At 41.7% G+C, this 16895-nt stretch overlaps 1 protein-coding gene across 1 annotated transcript; it reads left to right on the forward strand.

Annotated features, from left to right (window-relative positions):
• Positions 1 to 1873: 1873 nt before the first annotated feature.
• Positions 1874 to 4472, forward strand: LOC119735307 (E3 ubiquitin-protein ligase TRIM56-like). Its single transcript, XM_038209006.1, has 2 exons — positions 1874 to 3170; positions 3853 to 4472. The coding sequence occupies exons 1-2, from the start codon at positions 1874 to 1876 to the stop codon at positions 4470 to 4472; spliced, it is 1917 nt and encodes a 638-aa protein (XP_038064934.1).
• The last annotated feature ends 12423 nt before the right edge of the window (positions 4473 to 16895 follow it).

The following is a 16895-nucleotide window of genomic DNA, read 5'->3' on the forward strand; positions in this document are numbered from 1 at the left end:
TATTGAAATCCCTCGCTTGCCAAGGCCCCGCGATTACAGCCTCTGGCAATTCAGATTGTAGAGTTCAAAGTTGAATAAAACTGCAAGGGCCAATATACACGGGTGCACAATAACTGATTTAAAACAATCCAAGCGATGGGTAAAAATTGCGCATGGTTAAAACTGGCATCCAATATATACGAAAATGACACAAAACATCGGTAAAATTAGTGTTTACCGAATAAAGAGAACAAATAGCGGACATGGTTGTCAAGTGGGTAAACTTATTACACACTTTCTTTGTGCAAAAAATATGCCACACAATTCGTCACCGTTTTCACGAAGAGCCACATATGTCCAAAATTACCATTTTTCCGTTTTTGATTTTTTTCAATATTTTGCTTTAAAACAATGTACTTAACCTTGTTGACATGTCTCTGTAAGCAAAGCATCATTAATTTCCAAGTAACATTAATGTTGCAAGGGGCCAAAATCTCGATAAATGAATTTTGAGTTTTCACGAAGAGCCACATACATTTTGGCCCTTTGAACGCGTACAAAACCCATTGCACGGAAATACGTAAAAGTAGGTCAAATGAGATTTGCGTTTTCATAAAGAGCCACATATCTTTGTTACATTTTCAGGTACGCGCGCGTGCTCACGCGCGCCTATGGAAATACACGTTGAACAGAAAGGGCCAATATGTCGGAAACCTGAATTTGCGTTTTCACAAAGAGCCACATATCTTTACTAATTAATTTTCACTAATTAACTGCTATATTAAGTCTTATTACTGGGCTCATGTAAAAATTCAGCTCTCGTAGAATCGTGTGATGGTTTCCTTGCTGCACAAAGTTGTTGCAAAGTGGTATTTTGTGCAGTTTTAAAATACGAGAAACTTCTTTTGCGATTATCTCGAAAACGCTTTTTCTTCAAAATCCACATATGTGGCTATTCGTGAAAACGGTGACGAATTATGGGTAAAAAGTGACACCGAAATGAGTACTTTTCTACAAACCAGCTGTTTTGTAACTTAAATATTCACACAAGGGGACGACCCTGTTAACTTTTTATTCTCGAAAATGTCGTTATTTTACACACTATTGAGAAATAAGTATTATTATTTGTGAGTCATACGGTATATAGTCTGCACGAAACTTTTAAATCTGTGTATAAACATTCCCATCACATACAAAGAAAAAAAACAAGAGAATACAAGAAAAAAAAAGATCGGCGTCAAAAGTAACCAAGATTTAGATAATTAGTCATTACTGAACTATCTCAAGCTGTACAAAATTTAGACACCAAACTACACATTCAAGGTCCAAAATACACATTCAAGTGCATCCAGTTTACAGAGTAAATACAACGAAGTCACAAACAAACCACTTCAAAACAGATTATCTGCAAATGCATCAGGTTACTTATTAGTCGAGCGGTATCATTTTGTTACCCAGCAACCCCTTCTGGGCGCAACTTCCCATAATGTTCAACATCAAATCGCTCAAGCTATGACAATAACTTCTCGTTTTGTCAAACTGGACCGAACCGACCGGAACAGAACCGAACCTTACTCCGACAAAATCTCCCCAGGTGAACCAAATTTAACACCACCGACCCAAACCCGTCAAATCCGACTCGACCCAACTCAACCTACACAATCCAATTAAACCGAACCAAATGCCTGCCCACCCAAGCTTAGCCAAGCCCAGCCCAGCTCAGCTTGACCCAACCCGACCCAGCCCAAACCCAACCAAACCAAACCAAACCAACCCGACCCGACACACCCAACTGAATTAAACCCTCCCCAGCATATCAAATAGAACATAGTATTTGATTGGCAATATGTATTGCCCTTATTTTAATTCCATGTTGTTGTTTTTTCGATTAGAGATGGCTACCGGATCATCGGTACGTTCAACGTTGCAAGAGATAAGCGCAAAACATCTCGAGTGCAGTATCTGCACAGACCGATTCAAACAGCCAAAACTACTTGACTGCCAGCACACTTTCTGCGGGGAATGTCTAGTCAAATACCGCGATGGCATGTCCCCGAGAGCAACAAACATCCCTTGCCCTGTATGTCGTCAAGAGACAATACTTCCAAAGTCTGGCATACAGGGCCTCAAGTCCAACTTTCATTTGGCCAGTCTGATTGAGGAATTTGAATTACAGGAAAAGGTATCATGTTCAGCTGAAGCAAAGCTTCTCTGTCAGGTGTGTGACAAGGGAAATGATGCCAAAGATCGCTGCATGGATTGTGAGAGGAATATTTGCAAGGATTGCTGTAAGACACACCAGCAATTTCCCACATTAAAGACACACAAAATAGCCAGTTTTGATGACATTCGTCAGGGGAAGGTGACGGTAACTAAACAACCGGACGAGTACACATGCCACGAACACGAGGGCGTGAAGAAATTCTATTGCAAGACATGTGATGAGCTGATCTGCCAAGGCTGTACTGTTGTAGATCATCAAACTGCCACACATGACGTCACTGGCACTGGAACGGCTTCAAGAGAATACAGAGAGTCTCTAAAGAAATACTTTCCTGCTTTGGACAGAGACATACAAGACCTTGACGCGTCCCTGCGGGAAACAACTGCAGCAAAGAAGATGGTCAATGTCAAGACGGCAAAGGCTCGAAAGGGGGTGCAAGACAGAACTGCTGAGGTCATAGCGGTCATAGCGAAGATCAAAGCTGAAGAGAAAAAACTTCTTGATGAGATCACAAACCAGGCACAGGAGCAAAATAAGCGACTGGATGAGCACGAGAAATCACTGAAAAACATGCTGCTGAGAAAGAAGCATTCTCTGAAGACAAGCCAAGAGGTGTCGAGTAATGCATCAGACTCGGATTTCCTTTCCCTCTATCCCGTAATTAAGAACGACATGGACAAGCTCATAGGCCAACCGGCTCCCAAGGCTGCGGGCTTGAAGTCGCATCCCGTGTTCGTTAAGAGTCAGAAGCTTGACATTGATCTGGGCAAGGTGATGGTGGAAGACACGTGGGACATGTGCCAATCGTTCGGGAAACAAGGACAAGGTGAAGGGGAGTTTGAAGCAGCCAGAGGCATTGCAGCTGCAGCTGACCCTGACGAGATTGTGGTGGCTGACTGGAAGAACAAGCGAGTTGTCATTTGTGACAAACAGGGAAAAACCAAGGGCTCCATTTCCGTCATTTCAGGTAAGTCAATCGACTAAAACGCATTTCATGTCGAGGGAAAGCCTTGTTCTTAACGTATGCATGTATGCATGTAATGTATGCATGTAATATGTACTCGTATTACGAAAATTATCTTAATAATGTTATCGCATGAGTGAAAAGGAATGATTCATTATGTGATTTTTTACCAATGTAATACACGCACTGAGTGCAATACACGCATACAAATGAGGTCTGCGTATACGAGTACCCGGCGAGGCAGCGGCGCCGAGGCCTATCGCCTGCTTCACAATGAGCGCCAGGTTCCTGAACGATCGACTTGAGAAACTGATGATTCAAGCACACGCACACACCATACACAAACCAATGCATTTTGAGCTTTTTAGTGAAGCGGTGATGATATGTTACTCTGAAAGCTGCCATCAACACTTATATATAATTTCGTTTCCCCTTTCAATTTATCTGAACATATTGACCAGTTTCAGAATGATAGTCATGGATGGGAAACCAAATGAGTTCATGGAATTGTTCACTTTGAATTATAGAACCCCCTTTTAGGCTGATCAATGCTTCATTTCATTTCATATTTTTCATTTTTTTTTTCGGGATGCAGTTGTTACAACAAACAATGAAATTAAATACACAAAAGTATACATGAAGATTTAAGACAAAACATATACAAAACAATATTCTTTTTTTCCAGACGACGTAAAGGCTCTGTCGGATGGGTGGGTGGTCTCAAGCTTGTCGGTCCTCAAGGTGTACAAAAGAGACAGGACGCTAGCCTATGAGTTCAGAACAATTGATAGAGAAGCTGGTAAGACAACCGTCCACGTCGTGAGTTTAGTACTCCTGGACAATGGTAACATCATAGCGGGGGATGACTCGAGGAAGGTGTTGACTGAGCATCAGCCGGGTAGCAAAGGCAAACTCATACGCACCATACCAGTGAGTCTACAACCTGACTACTTGGCTGTACTGAACAATGGTAGGATTGTGATCAGTGACTGGGAACAGGGACTAGCGGGCATAGTGGATGTGTCTGATGGCAAAGCTGCCGAAGTCGCCACAATCCAACCAACCATCGACGGTAAACCAGTGAAACGCTGCGGGGGTGTATGCAGCAACAGCTCGGGTATCTACCTCGCAGTGGTCAGAGGGTACGTCAACACCGGTCACATACACCACTATAACTGTGCAGGTCAGTTTGTCAGCTGTGTGGCCCAGGGGCTGTTCAGCCCCTGTGGAATCACATTCACAGCCGATGGGCAGCAGCTGGCAGTGGCTGACTTCAATTCAGTAAAGATATATCGCAAGGTGTGATGCCAACATGACGCTGACTGACATATCACCTTCTGGATGTGAACAAACTGTTGAAGACGGTCTATGATTCTACAAGTCCATTTTTTTCAATCGTTTCCTTCTCCTTTTTTTGTTTTTGTTTTTTGATCAGCTCAAAAGCCTGCAGCAAATAAAGAAAGAAACAAGGTCGGACCTAGAGGCCCGTATAAACACGAACAAGAAAGTTCTGCGGAAACCCCAATATAATAAGATAATGTTGAAACCTTATTATAAACCACATATAATAATAATAAAAAAAATAGTGACCTCTCAAAAGCGCTAAGGTCCATCACGCAGCGACTCTCATGGCGCTATACTATACTGGGAGTAGAAAGCCTGGGTGGGATTGGAACCTGGCTCACACAGGTGCCAGGTCAGAAAATCAGCACTGCATCAATCTGACTTGCATTCACTCACCGGTGTATCGACCTTGTATTATCAATCTTATAAAGAGATAAATAATTATAAGTAAATTAGCCTTGTTATGGTGGTTTATGTACCATTTACTCACTATTTGTTTGTGATTATTTTTTTCTGTTCATTTCCTGTTACATTTTTTGCCTTGCTTTTTGCGAATTCTTGGTTTTTGTAGTTCGTTCTTGTTTTTAAATTCATTTTCGGCCACATTCCTATTATTTACGGAAAATAACGCAGCTAATTATGTAGTGAATTACAGTTTCATAATCAGTGAAAAAGTTTTCGATATGCAGTTGATCATTGACGTTACTTAACGAATGATTTTATGCATACAATGTAATTGTTGTAATGTAATTTGTAATTTTTCTGGATTTGTGAAAAATGACACAATCTTTCCCTTAGCCACGTGTATTTTAACGAAGCTGTGTTTCACTTTGATGTTTCACAAAATGTTATACGTTATTTTAATACTGTCGAAAATGAAGACAATGTATAATTAGATCATAGAATGTTTCTCAATCAACAATAAAAATCAAACCACATCCAGTTTAAGCTTTATAGAATAACCTCTGTTGATATTAATATAAAATACTTATGGTGACATTCCTTATAGATTATACGTAATATAATTGTTTGGGTTTATTTTTGATACGTCATTGATTTTAAATGGATTTTATTATAGTCTGACCATTATTTTGGATTGAATGTTCCATATTTGTTTGGTCACATTCTTACGCCTATTCGTTTCTTCAAGAACATTTTCCTTCACCATTCATATTTAATGAGAAATTGACAATCTCTTTCGCTGAATCATGTTTACCTTAGAAAAGGAGTCAGTATGTGACGTAGATATTTGTTCCAAACCTTCAACATATTTGTCATAGTTTGTTAAAGTGTAGAGTTGTTCAATCAGAATCGATCATAAACACCGCTTTACAAATAAACGAGTTTTGCTTGTTCATAGCATGCATGTGCCAAGAATAAACAACGAATTTGTTCAATATATTTTGCTAATAAGAATGTCACTTCAATATCCCTTGTCACGAAGTTCGTTGTGGATGAACTGCACAGTTATTCACGGGTTAGTTACAATCTTGTATATATTGCTGATTAATTTCCGTTTGTTTTCATACATCTCTTAACCCACCCATTCTAAAGTTGAAATTGAATGATGCATAGTGTATGTTCTTCCAATTAAGCTTGAATTCACCCCGTTGCTTGACTAAAATATCACAATTTGTTGATTGTACTTAGTATATGTATGATTGTGCCTAATTATTAGTGAAACTAATAATTATTAGTGTTAGTATTTTATTACTTATTATAACATATATTATTGGTATTTCTTTTTGCTTTTGCTGTATTCGTTTGTTGCTTTAATATTCCCGCCTAACTTTCAGATTTGTCCTTGTTGAAACTGGATTAATTTGATGGATCACTCTTTACAATTTACATCTTGCACGTTGAAACTGCTGTTGAATTAAACAAATACTCTTTACTCGTCCTGATACGTGCAGAAGTTGGATGGCGTAAATAATAAAATACATGAACTTAATTTGGCGTCTTGCAATAGCATAGTTGCGAATTGTATAAATGATATTAATTAACAGTTAGCTTGTATATAGCCAAGGAGGTAGAATTAGATGATCTATCATCTAGCCAACCATCAGCTGCCATGAAATTTGACTTAATTGAAGCATGGCTGTGATTGAAGCAATGTTTGCCTCAGATTGATGGTTAGCAAAAAGAAATGTTTCAAATAAGTTGCTAGTTGATAGTTGTTGGTTGCTTGTTTGTAGCCATCCTAAGGAATGCATTAAAATAAATTAATCCTGAGATTTGATTATCAATTGCTTTGCAATTATGTCATTTGTTTTGCTGCTAGTGTCGTAATGTGATGAAGTGCTGCATGTCTAGTTCTATATGGGGATTTTCGGGGATTTGGGTTTTTTTGGGGGAAGGAGATATTGGGGGAGGAGTCGAAACCTCGAACTCTGCAAGGGCGGATTCAGAACACATTGGTTTTTTTTTTGGGGGGGGGGGTGGGCAAACAATGTTGGTCCACTAAAGAATGGGTCAAAAAACTTCCACCGTGGGGTTCAGGACCCGCTCTAGGGCCCCAACAATTTTGTTACATTCTAGATGCTCTGTGGTGCGATCTGAGGCAATTTCTACTCCGGCAGTATCCGAGATTGTCGACGAAATGCGTTTGGCAAACTTCGGACATTTTCGGAAACAGTCGGCATTCCTCCCGCTTCGGTCACGTGCCGTGGCCTTTTTGCTGACCTAAGAATCACCAGAAATAGTCTGAAGAACAGCATCTTTTGGTCTGGGAACCAGACTATCATAACCATTCCGTTAACGTCTAATCAAATAATAATTTGTTCGTTTTCAGTGACATTCGCATTATATCACGAACCACAAATCCAGCGAATGCACGGAAATCGGTAAACGAGAGTTGTGGCAAAGAAGGGCGCCACCAATGTGATGGCAATGACGTCACACAAAAGCCTTCAGTGCGTTCGATTACTTCCCCCGCGCTTACTCGTGCAAGCGCGACAGCGTTGGATTTACCTCCCACGTGACTTCTCGCGCTTACTCGAGCCTGGCCCATGTGACCGACTCGCCGAGCCGGTTACTTGGGTAAGTATCCCATAAGGCCATGCAACCTCCGGCAGGCGCCTCAGGCCGTGTCCGAAAACGGGCTTCTACGGAGCATAGAGCTACAAACCCTGTGTAGCTCTATGCACGGAGCTACGGCTACGAATTATTGTCAGTGCGTCCCCGCGTATTTTCACTGGGCGTGGACGTGCTCTCTATGGATTCGGATGCAGCTAGCCTGGGAGTTCGGACAAATGTTGCAACCTAACGCCACTCCACGACTGTGTACAACGTCTAGGGAGAGTCAAGCCATTTTTTTTCCTAACAACAATGGAAATATTTCTCAGTCCCAGATTCATGTCTTATCATCATTTATATTTTTTGCAATAAATGAAAAGTGGCGTCAGCTTAATTGCAACATTCCCCCCCCCCGAAAAGCCCCCCCAAAAAAGGAAGAAAAAAAAAAAAAAGAGAAAAAAGGCGAGAAGTCATATTGGTGTAAATTAAATGGGGGGGGGGGGGCAAAATGTCCCTACCCCCTTTAAAACTGATAAATCGAGAAAAAGTTATCGAGAATCGAGAAAAAAAATATGTTTTGCCCCCCTATAGAAAAAAATCTGGGCGACGCCCATGTTTCCAGCTCTTGCACGGAACTTTACCCAAAACCATTCGTTTATTTAGCTCCACTGCACATGTCTGTCATTACCCGAGGAGTCAGGCGCGAGTAAGCTGGGGGAAGTAATCGAACGCACTGCTTATGTGCAAATTGTCAACACAGCATCAATACATTGTTCACAGTGGGTGAAAATAGCACACACAAAAAGTCACCAGACCATGCTGGAGTTGGGGATTGCTAGCATAAGGCTTGCCCCGAATCACGTGATATTAGATATATAGTACGTAACAGTCTCTTAGGTCGGGAGAATGCAAAGTTAAAACGTGTAAAGCATTGAATTAAGTCAGCTTTCCAGATTGTATTAAAATTTAACTCGCAAATGGCTTGTTGTTAAGGAATAACATTGATCATATTAAGCCATGTCTAGTCTTGATTCAAATTGTTCGAATTGCAAAGTGACATAATATCTGCATTTTATAAGTTGTCTAATCATGAAAGCCAATATATGCATTAAAGTCATGTTTTTGATTGCGTCCTGCCAAACAGAACTAACAGTCAATGAATCTTTTCAATTTTTAGAATCCACAAATGTATCAAATGAAATGAACTTCAGGAAAAGACGCTGTTTAAGTGTTATCGCCCATGCATGGAGAGCGCTACCAGAATATAATGTGCGAAATCTAATAGATTAGGCCTATATGTCTCCATGACGTTACTTTGAGATCACGCCATCCCATCCACGACAGCCAGCCAATGTTGTTGGTTTCCAAAATTGAATAATTTGGAGAATTGCATAGTAACAGAGTATGATACGTCATAACGGCATTGCTATAATTGTCAGACTTTCCTCATACCATGTCTAACTGAAGTACATAATTATTCAGCTACACCAATGCCATTTTGTACATGTTACATAGTGGCCCTGCTTTACAACACGCGCATGCAGTCATCATAGTTTTCCAGCGTATATTGACTTTTGCCTAGTTTCCTCAATCACTGTCACACACGTCTGAGTCGTACAATTTGCATGCGTAGATTTCAGCACAATATCAGCCCCTGACCTTTTATTGGCCTCTACTTTCAGTATTCGGCAAGCTTTGGTTGAGAATCGTAGGTCTGTGAACAACTAACTTTTGTTAGACTGAAGGGAATAAGTACATTGCAGTTTATGGAGTCAACGCTGTGTAGGCACTTTGCGTACAAACCCCAGGTCAGGTGTGAGTCTTAGTCGGGAAGGTTGGAGTTTATGACTGGTGATGTCGTTCATCTTCATGTGTTTGAATTCCATCATTTAAACAGAAGCTGTAAACAGCGAGAAAGAAACATCTTATCAGGTAAGAATTTATGATGTAAACGAGTTAGTCACAATGTTGCAAAATTTATATGCAAACAACAACACTTCTCTCGTATAATGTTCCCCAAGATGCAGGTGCGGCATTCAGTTCAACACACAGGAAATTTAAACTCTGCCATAACGAGGGCAGAAATACAAAGAATGGCAACAATTACTTACTTAATTAAATGTAATCAAACGTGTTTTAAAATTACTTAAGTTAGTCAGACAACAACGATTCGTGCCAAAGTACTGAAGAACCATTACTTTTTTTCTTCCAATTTTTCGCAGGTTTGGCCATCATGGATTGTCAGGGTTTATTTATTTATTCATTGATTTATTTACTTTTATTTATACTGGGTGGCCCATTCAGTCCTTTTGTCAGAACTGATCTCCCTTGGGTTCCAGTAGGAGTAATAATACAATAAAACATGATCTGGGCATTAAAATTGATAAAATCAAATACATATATGTAGCCTTTTCACATTGCACAGTATGAAACGCTATTTTAAAAACGGAGAGCATACAAATTGCTTTAAATTGAGCGTTAAAAATTGTAACTTACAATTTGCCAGGGAAAACATTAAAGACCATAGTCCATCATTTGTAATTTGTGCATTTTGTTCGTTTGAAGCAACAAAAGTGCTCAAAATGAAGGATATCGAACAACTAACCTGATGAAGTTTCAGCTCAGCTTCAGCTGTATATTCCGAGAAAAACAGCATTCTAGGATCTCAATTTCAAATCAAGTTGCTAAATCATGTTTTGAATTGCAGCTTTACGCGATGTCGCGCACTGATCCGATCCGACGAATTATTGCAACCGCGCGCGCATGTGCGTCGTGCCAATGCTTTCTAGAGCGCGCTGCGCCGAATAACAAAACGAACTACTAATTTAAATTTTCCTACGGTGCTTCTTAAGACGCACTGTTGGAAATGCCTTCTTTCGTTGATTTCTTCAAAATGACAGCTTGCCAGAAAGAATAATTTCACCGGGAGTTTAGTCCCCTTACTATCTTTCAACCAGCATGTTTTTTAACAATAATTACGCCAGTTACTTTTTTTTGGATAGCTGCAAAGGATGGACTCCGGCTTTAAAAGTCAATTTCATCTAGCAGCTAGTGCCCCAAAAAAGGCACATTATTCAATCCCTCAGACATCATTGTTGCATACTTGATGATCAAAATTAAAGAAAATCAATTGAACAAAATCATCAGTAGCCCAGCTGCTTAAGAGTTAAAGTGGTTGATAATGGTCTGGACAGTTGTGGGAAATTCCAGGCTTGAGCACTCCGGCCCGATATTGGAAATTTTTCCTGCCAAATTCGGTTTCAGGACGTGGCAGAATAACATTCCCCATAGTACTGCATCTTGTGCGATGTGAATGCTGTTGATTGATTCAGATGATTTTTTTTCAGTAAGGTACTTTGGAACTAATCCGGCTAAAGGCTAAAATGACATGATATTGAGATGTAATTTCCTACGTGCCTGTAATGTTTTCCAACCAAGATGATTAAATAAGTCAGTAGTGGATGTTCTATATGCATTAAAAACAATCCAACCTACCCGGTTGAGGAGCTTGTCAATTTGATGTAGATGAGTTTTAGCATGCAGCGTTGGTCCAGATTACATCAAAATAATCAATAAGAGGGAGAATAATTGACTCAAGGATGAGATTCAAGGTTTTAGTTGGGAGAATTGTCTTAACTCTGCTGAGTAAACCAGGACGTTTGGATATGGTTGTGCTTACATTATTTATGTGATCAGTCCATTTGAGACTAGGATCAATGTGAACCCCCAAATACTTCAAACAGAAAGTCTGCCGTGTTCAAGAGGGGTATTATTAAACATCCGTTCATTGAAGGCTCAAACGTTCATTGAAGGTTGCTGGACTTTTGCTAGTCGTTGGGTCGATCCAATCACCATACTCTTTGATTTAGAACTGTTAAAAACCAATCTTCTTTGTGTTCATCCATACATTTACTCTATCAATATCGTGATTTAGAAAATGGTTGATTTGATCAATCTTTGTGTCAGCATAAAAAGGCTGTGTCATCAGCATATAGGGGAATTTTAGAATATTCAATCACGGAGGGGAGATCATTGATAAAAACTGAAAACAGTAAGGGACCTGAAATAGTACCTAGAGGCATGGGCATAGCCAGGATTTTTTTTCCGCGGGGGGGGGGGGGGGGGGGGGGGGGAGGGGGCAAAGCATTTTTTTCCCAGAAATTCCTTAACTTTTTCATTATATTCTCAGTTATCATTTTTCCGAGCGTGAGCAGGGTAGCATTTGCCTGCTATCAAATTAACAGCAAAAAGACATAGAAGTCAACAGACTCCCTGAGAATAGGACAGTTATTAATTATGCCCATTTTAGGCGCGGTTGTACGGGGGGCTAGGGGGCTTTAGCCCCTCCCCCCCCCCGAAATTGTGTCTAGCCCCCCCCCCCCCCCCCCCCCTAAAAAAAAAAAAAAAAAAAAAAAACGGTCTCCCCCTAAGAAATAGTCGTGACAAGGGCGCATTTGTAGTTAATATAGTGTGAATGATTTTAGGATTTTATTGGCGCTCCCCACCTATTGATTTTCGGATGCCTAAGTGTCTGGAGAAAATAACCGGTCTACATTCAGCACGCCTCCCTGAAAAATTCTTGATCAACCCTGCTAGCCCCCCCCCCCCAAAATATTGGTTCTAGAACCGCGCCTGGCCCATTTCATGTTTTCTCAAAACACCTATTTTTGTTTAACCCCCAGACATACTCTCGGAGGGGAGAGTGTAACAGTACATATATTATATGTTCGTTCAGGCACTCCATACTTATTAATTTGTACGATACTTTGTGACAGTATTATATGTTTGTTCAGGCACACCATACTATGATACTTTGTACGCTGGGATATATGTTAATTAGGTGGATTCGGTATGCCAAGATGGCCGACAGTGTTGTTGAGGGTCCACTGTACTAATTCAAGCCCCATTGAAAACAGTGTAAAATCAACAAAGTTCAGGGCCAAATAACAATGCAAGCCAACATCACTGGGGTTTCTCAAACAAAAATTAAATTATTGTCTTGTCATTGATCTTTTCATTTCTTTTCAATTTTAGGTACATTAGTAGCCTTGACCAAGGCGTTGGGCTTATCGATTCACCGATAAAAAAAATCGCCGATAAGAACATCCCTAATCAACTTGGCAAGGCATAATTGCGTGCACATATCGATGCCCGTACGCTGCTAGTGAGAAAGTAACTTGTACCATATAACAGCGAGGCAATGCTTGCACGTACGCACGTACATGTACACACACGTACTCGTACAACAGCCATGCACACACAGTACATGCCTGAGCTAGTCCGACAGGCCACGCGGCGCGTATATCCCCCACACGCAAGTACGTACACCCACACGCAGAACACAGTAGGCCTACATTTACTGCCTTATTACACCATGCGTACAGTCCGTACTCACGTGTGTTTGCTTGCTGGTTGTGTTAGCCGTTCGTATGGACAAGGGTCGTACACGCACGTAGCCGCGTTGATTGTGGGTGCAGGGCCCGATTATCTCCCTTCGACACAAAAAGCCGAGAGACCGCATTGAACAAGGCTAGTACATTAGCCAATTATATTTTTTAAATATTCACACCCAACTAAAATCACCTCCCGAAAAGTGATAGTTCCCAAGCCTGTATATAGCCATTTTACAAGTGGCATCCTTCCACTTTCACAGGCAAATAGGACCCATTTTTCATCCGTGATTTTATCAAGCCTGCCCTCAGATGGAAGCCCAAAAACAAGGAAGTTATCCTTGGGTATATTTACACAATTCCACCGTTTTTAAAGCCAAACGGTCTCCGTTTTCAAAAGAAATTGTGGGGCACTTTTTATGCTAATGACTTGCGTAGAAATTCTCACGTGAATTAGTTCAGTGCACCCTTGACAGAGTGAACCATTAAACCTTGGATTATTCACGGACCATTCTTGTAAACTTGCTCCTGCCGTATCTTCATTACCCTGCAGAGCATCGAACTAATTGTAAGTAACAGTTTAGCCTGTTACAATTTGACCTAAGATTCACCAGAAATAATCTGATGAAATAGCATCATAACATAAAAATCACGTTAACGCCAATCGATGGTTATTGTCTCGTGTTTAGTGACATTCGCGTTATATCGCTAACCACAAATCCGGTCAGTGCACGGACAAAGGTTAACGAGAGTTGTGGCAAAGAAGGGCGCCATCAATGTGATGGCAATGACGTCACACAAAAACCTTATGTGCAAATTATCAATTGTAAAGGAATATCATTGATCATAATTATGAATCCATTGTCTAGTCTTAATTCAATGTGTTTGAATTTTGAATTAAAAAGTGAGATAGTAAATTACTGCATTTTATAAGGAGTCGAATCTCGAAAGCCACTATAAGCATTTCAATCATGACATTGATTGCGTGCTGTCAAACAGAAATAACAGTCAATTACTCTTTTCAATTTTTAGGATCCACAAATGTATTCAATTGAATGAATTTCAGGAACAGATGCCGTTTGATATCGCCCATGTATGGAAAGCGCCACCAGAATATAATGTGCGAAATCTATCAGATTGTAGGCCTATAATTATGTCTCCATAGCGTTACTTTGAGATCACGCCTTCCCATTCACGACATCCAGCTATTAACAATGTTGTTGGTTTCCAAAATTTAATAATTTTGAGAAGTGCATAGTAACAGAGTATGATACGTCATAATGTCATTGCTATAATTGTCAGACTTCCCTCACTACCATCTCTAACTGAAGTACATAATTATTCAGCTACTCCAATGCCATTTTGTACATGTTACATAGTGGCCCTGCTTTACAACACGCGCATGCAGTCATCATAGTTTTCCAGCGTATATTGACTATTGCCTAGTTTCCTCAATCACTGTCACACACGTCTGAGTCGTACAATTTGCATGCGTAGATGTCAGCACAATATCTGCTCATGACCTAGTGGCCTCTACTTTCGGTATTCGGCAAGCTTTTGTTGAGCGTCGGTCTGCGAACAACTAACTATTGTTAGACTGAAGTGAATAAGTATTGTTGCGTTCCCGCAAATTGCGTAGTTTACTTCTTTCCTAACCAATCCATTCCACTCCGTGCACAGCGTAATGCTTGCAGCGATCCTGTGTGCCCTCACACAGCGCGAAGCTTTACCACGAAGTCTTAGACACACGCACAAGGGGGCAGCACATTGTACAGTACGCTATTGTATAGCGCGCAATGCATGTAGCACTCACAGCTATTGAACATGTACCGCCATGGGACATGTACTTAGGACTTGGCCATTTTCCCTCCACCTTACCTCGCATCCGACCCACATTGACCCCGAGCATTTAGCGAATGTGGCTCGCTAAAACCTACCCGTGTATTCACCCCTTAGTGACCCCGTACACCCAAGCGAGTGTGTCCCGCTAACCCACTGGCCGAGACCTACGGTAGCTAGAGGTCAGGTTACGTCCTTCATCTCATAGTTTTACTCCATAGCATTAGTGTGTAGATTCTTACCTAGTCTAGAGACTAAGTCTTGTACACAAGCCTATGTACCGAGAAGTTATTCCCTTTCCTTTTCCTTGAGGATCAGTTCCCCGTAAGGCACCCACGAGTGATCCTACTTCGCCCGCTAACCACTGCTCTCGGACTTTCTCCCACTAGAATGTCCAAGTCAGCGTGTACAAATCTCCCATAGAGAACTTTCCCCATGCCTTTGTACACGGATGCATTATTCATAACTACCAGAATCGAATGCTCCCATTGGATAAGACGCGCACCCAAAAGTGTATATAAAGCGCGCAGAAATGGCAGTTCTGGTCATTGTTGTACTGGGCTCTCACCCAGTAGATTCTTGAGCTGACATACACAGAGCTCCCGCATATGATGCATTAGATTGTTGCTCTGGGCTCTGACCCCGACAGAGTTCCTGACATGCACACGTAGATTATCGAGCTGGCCGCTCACTGGCCATAGACTCATGTCTGTACACAGATAATCATGTACGCCTTAACTTTACATTGTATATAGTGCGCCCTCTATTGAGCTGAGATGTAAATAATCTCGAATAAAGTACTAGTGTGTGTGTGTAAGATATTTGTATCTGACTCTTTATTTGATAATGTCTCTCACCCAAGAGAGACGTTACACTGGTGGCAAGCGCTGGGATATGAACTTACACACACCATCGAACTATACTACGACTTTTAATTAAGTCACTTCATGTACCCCTCCACTGAACGGATCTCCCAGCTTTAGACTCTGACTTTCTGCTTGTCAATATCAGCAGCCAACATGCCTGCCAAGCGAAGATCTCGCAGGTTACAGTCGTTGTATGATGATGATGACACCAACCTGTATTCAAGTCTAGAGGCAGAGAGTGCAGAACTTCAAGAACTTAAAAAACAGTTCGAACTTTTCAAGCTTCGTTCAGTGGAGGCGGAGAAAGAGCTGAAACAACTCCGAGCAACTGCTGCATTACACAGCCCATCAACGGCTGAGCAGACAGATGCCATTGTTTCAGCGAAATCGCCCAAGGACTCGCAGCCAGTGATGTCCGCTCCCAGTACTGCCCCTTCCACCGTTCCAAAAGCTGACGCCCCTAAACCAACAGCAGCAGAGCAAGCAGAGCCCCGTCCTCTCCGGACCCAGCCGAGTCATAAGCTGGATGTTCCTCTCCCTCGCCAAGGAGAATTTGACGGGACGAAGTCATGGGAAGGCTTCGTCCGACCTCTGATGGGTCTCGCCGAGGCTTGCGGCTGGTCCGAGGAAGAAAAGCGCTTCCGACTTGTCAGCAGTCTACGTGGAAAGGCGGCCGAGTACGTGTACCAGCAACTGGATCCCGAAGCAATCAAGTCGTCCGACACCCTGGTGAAGGAGCTTGGTAAACGATTTGGCGAACGACAATTGCCAAATTACTACATCGCTCAGCTAGAAGCGAGGAGACATCAGCCGAAGGAGAAGCTCGCGGAGTTTGTAGCCGACATTTGCCGCCTCGTCTTTCGTGGCTACCCTACGGCAGATCCAGTTACCAGAGAGAGCATCGCCCTTCGCCATTTTCTGAAGGGCCTCCCCAACCGACAGATGGCAGTTTCCGTTGGCATGACGAATCCCAAGTCCCTTGAGGAGGCAACAACGGCGGTGGAAAACTTCCTGAGCCTCCGTGACACCACAAGCTCGGGAAAATCACATCGTGTGAACACCGTACAGGCAGCATCTGAGGCTGATCCCGGGTTCGTCAACCAAAAGCAGTTGAAACAGTTCCAAGACAACCTCGACCGACGGTTAAACGGAATTGTCAAACTGATCAATGATAAGCCTGCCAACAAACAGAAATCCGCCTGCTGAATGAAGCCAAGAAACAGCAGATGGATGTTACTTGTTTCAAATGTGGCAAGCCCGGCCACTTTGCAAAC

This window comes from Patiria miniata, unplaced genomic scaffold (genome assembly GCF_015706575.1).
Source record: "Patiria miniata isolate m_02_andy unplaced genomic scaffold, ASM1570657v1 HiC_scaffold_29, whole genome shotgun sequence".
Classification (NCBI taxonomy): domain Eukaryota; kingdom Metazoa; phylum Echinodermata; class Asteroidea; order Valvatida; family Asterinidae; genus Patiria; species Patiria miniata.